Below are 9,566 nucleotides of genomic sequence, written 5' to 3'. Positions count from 1 at the left end.
TAGATATTATAGCAACATGATTATTTCATTTTGGTGTACTTGCTCCAGAATGTGCTACATCATATTTCAAGTATGGTTGTGCGCTTCTTTACAAAGCTCAAGATGAACCTGGTGCCTTGAATGAGAGTGTTGCTCTAGCAAAGAAGGCACAAACAACTTCAAAGAATGCTGCAGATGGGGAGACTGAATCTTCGGAACTCACCTTTTGTTACTGATGCAAAGGAAAAAGCCCTGCCAGTGATAACAATGGGAAAAAACCAATCACTGATGAAAACAAGGATGGAGCTTTATTATCTTTACACTTTTACCTGCATTTTATAAGAGTCTGATTTGTTTTTGAAAAGTCTGATTTGTTTTTTTCTCTGTGGTCTTAAACCACTGAATTTTGATATTGTGAAGGAGGATATAGAAATTCTAGCAAGACAAGAAAGTATTTGAATTTGTTCATTTCCTCTCAAAAGATTTTACATTGATGTATTAAAGTTTTCAAATGTCTTTGTGTATGATTATTACTGGTTGTTTCTCTATTCAGTGGATGTCACTGTAGGAGTTCACATCACAGCCATTATACCAAAAACTAAAAACTTGTGAAATGAACAAGTGAGAATGAGGCTTTTTATAGTAGTATAACTATCGAGTGAAATGATTGTACCAGAGAAAACCATATTTGTTAATTTTTATAAAGCAGTTTACCTAGTTTAAATAATATTTGTTAATTAAGAAGGCAATACCTAGCTGGGCATGTTATAAAATGAATTAAACAAATCGAAAGAAAGTTTAAAAATCAATCTGAGCCACACGAAATGAAGAAGGTATCTAAAAGCAAAATCCATCTACAGGAGTAAAGCAAGACAAAAGTCCTCTCCTTCCATTTTGAATCTAGCAAAGCTTAAGGTTCAACTGTCCACACTAGTTAGGATGCTAAATTGAAAGCTTGACAAAATCTTCAATCAGACAAAACAGACAAACAACAAAACCGTTCTTCCACCCTGCCAGAAACTTCGCAGCTCTGCAACACTTGTTTGTATATCTGACATTATTCCCATAATGTATGTTTAAAACTTCATTTGTTTGAAAAAAGCATTCCCACTAAATTATGCTTAAGATAAGTTTTCCAATAAAGGTTGAAGTGAGGCGAAGGTTAGAAAGGACTTGCCCATAACAGAAGATTGGAGCACAAAATGTTGCCAAATATATAGTTGAGAGAATACAAGATAATCATGCGCATGCAATCAGGCTCATTGCTTGTCCTTACGATGGACATGTAGGTTCAGTTGTATTAGGAAAAGAGCAAGTTCTGCTCACAACAAAGTTCAGTTGGTCAAAAAAAATCAAGACAAAAAAATTGTGTAGTCTTAGTCATAAAATACTACCATATACCAAATTTCTTCAATGGACGAGATTGTTCTTGTGGTGCGATGCACATTCTCTCCGTCATTGCTCTTACAAGTGGATTTTCGATCGCTTCTAGAGAGTCTATAATGACACATAAGAATTGCCAGCACTGAAGAAACTGAAGCAATCCATAACTTCATTAAAAAACACCGTCCAATAGATCAAAAAGGTGATCAATGTTATAATAAACGTGAATATAGGCATTCGGATAGATCATCTTTCAGTATTCTTCAAACTAAGAATCACGACAAAAGTTCAACGTAGTTAACATACACCCTAAACTATAAAAAATGCAATAAACTATTTCCTTTCTCATTCATTTAACTTTAGCTACCTCCCAAATCTGTAGCTTTGAGTAATTGATAACATAATACGCCATGGCAAATTGAATTTGGTTATCTGGAGGATATATAGGCTGATTTATTTACCCATTTCTACCACAGTAAGCCTTTAATAACGACCCGAAACATCAAGAAAAACTGCCACAATTAGAGGATGTGCAGGAACCCGAAGCAAGTACTCTTTACCTATCGCTAGTTATCAATCGTGAACTGTACCTCCTGCGGCCAGTAGCAGTCAGTTCAGACGTCAATTTGAAATTGAAAGGAACAACTTGACACAGGCTTTTGATGCCATTGTAGACACCTCTTGGTGTAATTATTATTTAATAATAAACTAGCGGTTGGACCTTTAAAAGGTCCAATTTGTACTGCCGATAGCAATTAGATATTAGATATGTTGCTCTCTTGGTTATCTCCCTTTCGAAGATCACATGATGATTAAATTTGTAGCTATGTCATTATGCAAACGATCTGTTATTTTATTCTGATGACAAATGCCCAGAATCACCCCTTAAACTGCTGTTTGGATCCTGTTATTTTATTCTGATGACAAATGCCCAGAATCACCCCTTAAACTGCTGTTGATGATCCAAACAGTACAATCTTGTGGCTCTCCATTGCTGAGATATTTATTTAAATGTAATAAGAAAAGTTTGATTATCTTAAACTGCTGTTGATGATCCAAACAGTACAATCCTGTGGCTCTCCATTGCTGAGATATTTATTTAAATGTAATAAGAAAAGTTTGATCATCTGTTGTCTACAGAAGTATATTGCATTCCCTTCAAACTTACATAAACATTCCCTTCAAACTTACATAAACATTAGGACTTTGAAATTTGTTAAAAGATATCAGGAAGAAACATATTTAACCTACACTATTATTTTGTTATATACGAGGACATAGATCACAAGACAATACAAATTTTTATGCTAAGCATCTTGTAATATTCTGAAAAACAAATTCTGTGATTTATATCTAAGATGACATAACTTCAGTTAGCTTTCGATCCAAAATAAGTTTGCGTAGCAGTCATACCCAGAACAAATATCGGCAACATAACTTCAGTTAGCTTTCGATCCAAAATAAGTTTGCGTAGCAGTCATACCCAGAACAAATATCGGCAGCAGAAGAGAGACAATAGACAATATACTAAGGCCTTGAGGAATACTCTTCTTTGAACTGTCTGATACACAAATCCAACAGTTTTCCATGGAATTCGGTGTTCCCAATCTTCCAAACTGAAGGGGAACCCTTTAAATTCTTGAAAGTGTCCCTTATGCAAAATCCCTAGTGCAGCAAACTTTTGAGAAGCTCCCATGTGATGTACAATAGGATCCAAAGAATATATATTACCAATCATTTTGTGGAAAATCCTATAAAAAGAATAAATTCCATAAACCAATGAGAGAAAATGCAAAATCAGACTTCTTATTTCCTGCCCCTTTTTCTCTGCTCACTAGCATTTGCCTGTTCCACATCTCTAGAAGCTGAAGCTTCTGCTGTATTTTGCCAGATAGGTTTCTCTTCATCCTCAACTTGCTCTCTTCAGATTACGTGTAGCTGGTTTCATATCTATATTTGAATCAACATCGCTATAGGTTGAAGCTTCTGCTGTATTTTGCCAGATAGGTTTCTCTTTCATATCTATATTTGAATCCACATCGCTATAAGTTGAAGCTTCTGCTGTATTTTGCCAGATAGGTTTCTCTTCATCCTCAACTTGCTCTCTTCAGATTACGTGTAGCTGGTTTCATATCTATATTTGGGTCTCCAACCTCTTCTGAGCGCCTGTTACCAACCATCATCTTTAGCCATTCTACAAGGTTAACCTGGACCATACCCAGTACAACTTACGAATAATAACACGAGTCTATCCCAAAACAACTTTGAAAGTATAAAACAAACTATAGAATCCATGCCAAAGAACTTCAGTTGAACTCACCTCATCTGCTGGCCGCGTAAAGAATTTTAGATTTATGTTTAATCAAGCTCATTACTTGTCAAATTTATTTTGTCCATGTATTTCAAATTTTCTTCCTGTTATCCCAAACAAGCTGGTGCTTATATTTATCCAATTAATTTCACAAAATTATTATTAAGTGAAAATTACCTTAGCATATGGTTCTTGGATTTGAGTACCACAATACCTTTAATATGGTTTAATATGGACATCCATCAAAAGCATAAATAATAGAAGAATTTTATCAGATGTTGTAGTTGCAGCTGCCCTGATATGCATGTACACAAAATGTGGAAGCATTATTCACCAATAAAGATAATATGCAGATAGTTGCCCTTAAAACTTCCTCTAGGCTAGATGCCAGAAGAATTTCCGTGAGCTGGTCTACAATTGCTGCTCTCAACAGTGCGGATTCAGCTTCTGTTTTATCTTTTAAAGTTAAAAAAAGCACATCAACTTCTACAAAAATGATAAAATGAACCAATAATTATATATTTCTAATTCTATGCATGTTATTTTGATATAACTTATGTTAAGCAAATTGATAGAGAATGATTGTCATCATAAATATATGTGCAGATTTAAGGAGTGATTTTGGTTTAAAGTGAATGAAAGTACAAGACAAATTAAAGACCAAAGACAAGTTTCTAAAGAGTGTCTGGAGTGATTATTGTCAACTAATGGTTATTCCCGAAGTATGGCTGAGGAGCCCCATAGAATTGTGGATCATTTTTCAGAATATTGTGCACGATAAACTTGTCTCTTATTACCAATAAAGATAATATGCAGATAGTTGCCCTTAAAACTTCCTCTAGGCTAGATGCCAGAAGAATTTCTGTGAGCTGGTCTAAAACTGCTGCTCTCAACAATGTGGATTCAGCTTATGTTTTATCTTTTAAATCTGAAACTTTTTGATCTCATCTGAAGTGCATAAGATACAAATAGCCTGCTCAAATTCAAACTCTTTTTCCATTGCTTGACAATTGTTATTGTTATTTGAGTTTCCTGATTGGCAGACACTAATATTATCTGGAAAATCTAATTTTCTTCTTGCATAGTTTCCCAACTGCTTCACATTTATAATATCTGAACGCCTTACAGATTTCGACAAATGATAATCAAAGCATCTGTCACTAGTAAATGAAGGTACTTTATCATCATTGGTAAGTTGTCCTCCAAAATTAGGCGTGAGTATTTTATCTGCTTCAATGAATCAAATGCTTCTGATCTACATTGATCCAACCATTGTCTGGTAACATGTTCAATCGTAGGTTCAATTTGATCTTTCTGTTAAAAAGTTCTTAACTCAGACGGGAAAAAAGCGAGATTTTGGAGTCCCAAGTGCCTTGAAATACCAGTCTCTGATGACATGTATGAGGCGTGAGAATTTGTTTTTCTAGATTCTCATACTCGAAAAGGGAAAAATCTTTCATAGTCCAGACTCAATCCTGGAATCACACAGCTGTGGGTGCTTACTCAGGTGCATAATTTTCTATCCAAAGATCCCATTTTTATAGCTTTTTTTTCTGTTATGATTTCGGGGATTGTAGGTTAAAACTGAAATTTTGAATTCTTGGTCGGAAAGAGAATTCCAAGATAAATTATTTTTCCCCGAGTTTTTAACTTTGAGAAATCTGTACAGGATTTGGTGATGGGTTCGGAGAAAGAGAAAGAAAAGGATGGAGTAGTGGTTTGGGGATATGCAGACCAAAATTCTCATGGTGACAATTCTGGCCATGGGAATTATGCTCATTGCTAGCCAGAACATTTCATTTTGGGAATTCAGCAATGGGTTCTGCAAGAACTTAGCAGACAAATTTCTGCTCAAAGAATCGAACTTGCATAACACCATTAACAGCATTGCAAGCAGATCTGAATCCGAAGAGGAGGAAAAAGAAGAGAGAACTGACAAGCGGGTGTTTCGACCTTATGGCAATGGAACATACTTGTTTATCCAGATGGGTGCTTACAGAGGTGGAGAAACTACTTTTGCTGTAATTGGGCTGGTATCTAAGCCTCTTCATGTTTTTGGGAAGCCTGGATTTGAATGTGAATGGATCCCCAGGAATTCGACCCTGGGACCTATGAAAGGCAAAATTCATAATATCCTACCTGATTGGGGCTATGGCAGAGTTTATACTGTGGTTGTCCTCAACTCTTTCATCACCATAGTGTTTACCCTTATTTTATCAATCATGAGTTTAACAATATTTCTAATTTGATCTATTTATCTATTTACTAAATGATAAAATCATACATCTAAAATTAAATATATTATTATAAATTTTCGTGCAGCTATGAATTTAAAATTAAATACCCTTTTCTTTGATATTAGATTGAAGCACCAAACTACAATCATTCAGACAAGTCACAGCTGACAAATCAGCAGCAACACACAAGTCATATTATATAATATTTGAACTTTTATTACATACCCTCACAATAACCCAAAATATATTCCTGATACTTTTCTAGTAGAGCATGTTCCAGGGAGCCATATAAAACTAAAGCGTGTAAGATACGTGTACCAGATCATGTTGCAGTATTGTTTGAATGGTCAAAGGTATATAAAGCTGAGGCATTTCCTTATAAAATATCATCAACTCTCAGTACATAATGAAATAATATGTGAATATAGAATGGATATTTTATGCTTAAAGAATTCTAAGAAGACAGTAAGTACACAGGAATCAACAAAGAAGGTGATGAAAAGCATTGGTAACAATCTCAAGAAAAAGAAGTATGTATTCTAATGGAAGGAGGTAATAACCTTGACCAGCTATGGAGGTATTCTAATGCAGAAAAAGCACAGTGACTAACAGCAGGGAGACAGAGAGACTGCAACATTCAAGGCGCATGTGTAGTAATATACAATATGTCATATATACAACATGCCAATATAGTATCATATTCTTGCTTAGTTTATATATAGAGTATCCATGATTTATGGATTTATAGATAGTAAAAAGAAACTTGAACTGTAAAACAAACTTATTAACTCTGAGTAAACAGACTAAGCCATCCTTCTTAGGCAAACAAACTTATACTAATCGACGCTATGTCCTCAAAATTTGTCATTACAGCTAAGGAAAGCTACGAAAAGTTCTGGATCCATGGATTGAGGCAGGGCGTGTGACATTGCAGGACATCAGAGATCAAGAACAGTTTGATGGGTATTATCATAACCAGTTCTTGATTGTTAATGATTGTTTGCACAGGTACAAATTCATGGCTAAATGGACTTTTTCCTTCGATGTGGATGAGTTTCTGTATGTTCCGGGTGGCTCGAGTATTGATTCTGTTGTTCAAAGATTCTCCGATTTCACCCAGTTCACCATTGAGCAGTACCTCATGTCCAACAGATTGTGCTTGGAGCTTGAAAACTCTGAGAATTATTCCAGGTAAAAGCTTGAATCTTTGAGAACATTTTGGTATTTTACAATCTATGAATTCTGTGTGTTTATATTTGGGAATTTGGATTTTCGATGTGCAGTGAATGGGGATTTGAGAAACTGCATACTTTCGATCTCTTCTAATGCCCTTCTTCACATCTCTGAAAACCCTTGCGGAAATAAATCAAAACAAGTTACAGCTAAGGAAAGATATATTTTAAGCCAGACACGTAACCATAGAAGGCCAAGGTGAATTAAAAAATCGTTACAGCGCACCCAATTATTATGCACAAAACCTACTTTACTTATACTGGCATCTTAAGCATGGGCGTACAACTATTTCTTTCGTTTGGAAATTAACATACTAAAAATCTTGCAGTTCACGCGTGAAGTAAAAGGTTAAAAATAAAAAGCAGGGCATCTTTTGATTACAGGCAATCTTTTGAATTAAATTTGTGGAAAAATTGAATTGCAAGAAAAGAATTGACAGAGAGAATTAGAATTGCCTGGCACTTGTGCTCCCCAACTGCTCTCCTGTTAACTGAATTGAATTGAATTGTTTCAAAGAGATTTAATAAGTTGGAGATTTGATTGAACGGCGACCAAAGCGAAACATGATAAAAAGGCGATCAGAACATGCGTTACACTCGGTGATCTCAAACACAAATCCGTTCCATCCGCATAGCAAGATGCACAAAACTGTTCCCGAAAACAAACTCAACATTCCTAAAAATACACCACACTATTCTTCGCTCGACAAAACAAAATAGAGTACCTGAAAAAGGAAATTAAAAGTAAATCTATTCCTAACCTCTCTTGTTGGAAGCGAATTGCGCAAACGAAAACAGCAATGCAGTGATGCGAACAAAACATGCTTCTGGTTCAATGGGTTAAGCTCTCATCGTTCACGCAATAAATGATGGGGAGCCGAATCCAAATGTTTCAAGCGGCCGCTGCCAGCAATACGTCTCGGGGTGAAAACACAACCCCCATGCACGCAGCCACACCAATTTACACCACAGGTGGAATGTAAACCCTAACCACGCCTTGCATGAGCTGTCGCAGCCTGTCGGGAAAAAATTTGGCGGCGAGCAGAATTTCACGTTTTCGCGGCGTGAGACAATTCCGGTTGGGGTCCAACCCCACAAGGAATTGCCTATAGGTAAATAAAAATAATAATTTCAAGAAATTTATGATATGAAGATATTTTGTCACTGTAGAATATCTTGATATAATTAATATTATATTATATTTTATGATCGCTTGTTTATGGATTATATTGCAAGTGGATATTCTATTAGAATAGAGGTAGCTTATTGTTTATTAGTTCTTGCGGATAGGCAGGGATACTAATGCATTCATATGGTTCAATTAATTTTTTAAGGTAGCCAATCATTTGAGACTATTTTTTTAAGTTTGTTCATATTTCTATAGTTCCAATTTTTGCATATTTCCTCAGAATTCAAATAATACTATTTATCTCCTTTCTTATTGGTGTATTCTGCAAACAGTCATTGCAAAAAATGTATTTTCCTAAATTTTAAGTCAAAAAATTTAACAACCATCCAAAATGTCAATAAATTTTTTGGTATCCTTCATAATGATAAATGGGCCTTCAAATCCACAAAAATGTGCCAAAATCTTATCTCATTTAGTGAAACACAACAAAATCAGAATAAAATATTGTTTGGTAGCATGTATTTTTGTGACAAATGTCATCTCATTTAATAAATATTTATTATACTTTTTGACAATTGTATGTATATTGAATACAAAGAACTATTTGTATTGTACATTTTACTATATGTGGACTTGTCACATTTAATTTTATCTAGAAACATCCTCTCTTGATAAGTTTGATTTTTTTGGGATGTTATAAGAAAGGGAAATGGCGAAAAAAGTCATTAAAAAATGTTATGTTTTTTTTGTTTTTTTTACTGCACTTTATTAAGTGACTCCAGCCGGGTCACGACCCTCGAACTCGGCGAGTCAGGGAATGACTCGCCTGAATCGACGAGTCAAGCAAGTCACGCCCTCTGACCCGTCCGAGCTCGAGTCAAGGTCACCGTGACCCGGAAAGGGTCACTCGGCCCGCTGACTCGCGTGACTCGCCGCGAGTCACGAAACTCTGGTTTGGTAGCATGTATTTTTGTGACAAATGTCATCTCATTTAATGAATATTTATTATACTTTTTGACAATTGTATGTATATTGAATACAAAGAACTATTTGTATTGTACATTTTACTATATGTGGACTTGTCACATTTCATTTTGTCTAGAAACATCCTCTCTTGATAAGTTTGATTTTTTGGGGGTTGAAAACTAGCATTAATTTTGATTGACTAGTGCACACAAAGAAATTTAGTAGTGGTCATCTATTTTCTTCAAATTTAACATTGTCCACGAACAAAAGAATATGCATTACTTGCTTTGAAATTTCAGATCTCCTCATCTCTCTTCTTACAGGTAAAT

General features: G+C 35.2%; 1 protein-coding gene and 2 long non-coding RNA genes across 3 annotated transcripts; 1 reads left to right on the top strand and 2 right to left on the bottom strand.

Moving 5' to 3' along the window:
• Positions 1 to 2,593: 2,593 nt before the first annotated feature.
• LOC131856028 (uncharacterized) lies at positions 2,594 to 3,968 on the bottom strand. Its single transcript, XR_009358140.1, has 2 exons — positions 3,683 to 3,968; positions 2,594 to 3,569 (listed from the first exon to the last, which is right to left on the bottom strand). It is a non-coding gene; the product is annotated as an uncharacterized LOC131856028 (long non-coding RNA).
• Positions 3,969 to 5,436: 1,468 nt separating this feature from the next.
• On the top strand, positions 5,437 to 7,236 carry LOC131027714 (galactan beta-1,4-galactosyltransferase GALS1-like). The gene is made up of 4 exons (XM_059221893.1): positions 5,437 to 5,918; positions 6,191 to 6,263; positions 6,794 to 7,101; positions 7,194 to 7,236. The coding sequence occupies exons 1-4, from the start codon at positions 5,437 to 5,439 to the stop codon at positions 7,234 to 7,236; spliced, it is 906 nt and encodes a 301-aa protein (XP_059077876.1).
• A 383-nt stretch (positions 7,237 to 7,619) lies between these two features.
• LOC131027709 (uncharacterized) lies at positions 7,620 to 8,239 on the bottom strand. Its single transcript, XR_009102528.2, has 2 exons — positions 7,904 to 8,239; positions 7,620 to 7,791 (listed from the first exon to the last, which is right to left on the bottom strand). It is a non-coding gene; the product is annotated as an uncharacterized LOC131027709 (long non-coding RNA).
• Positions 8,240 to 9,566: the final 1,327 nt, after the last annotated feature.

Source organism: Cryptomeria japonica, chromosome 6 (assembly GCF_030272615.1).
Source record: "Cryptomeria japonica chromosome 6, Sugi_1.0, whole genome shotgun sequence".
NCBI lineage: Eukaryota > Viridiplantae > Streptophyta > Pinopsida > Cupressales > Cupressaceae > Cryptomeria > Cryptomeria japonica.
This window is presented reverse-complemented; position numbering and strand designations above follow the sequence as displayed.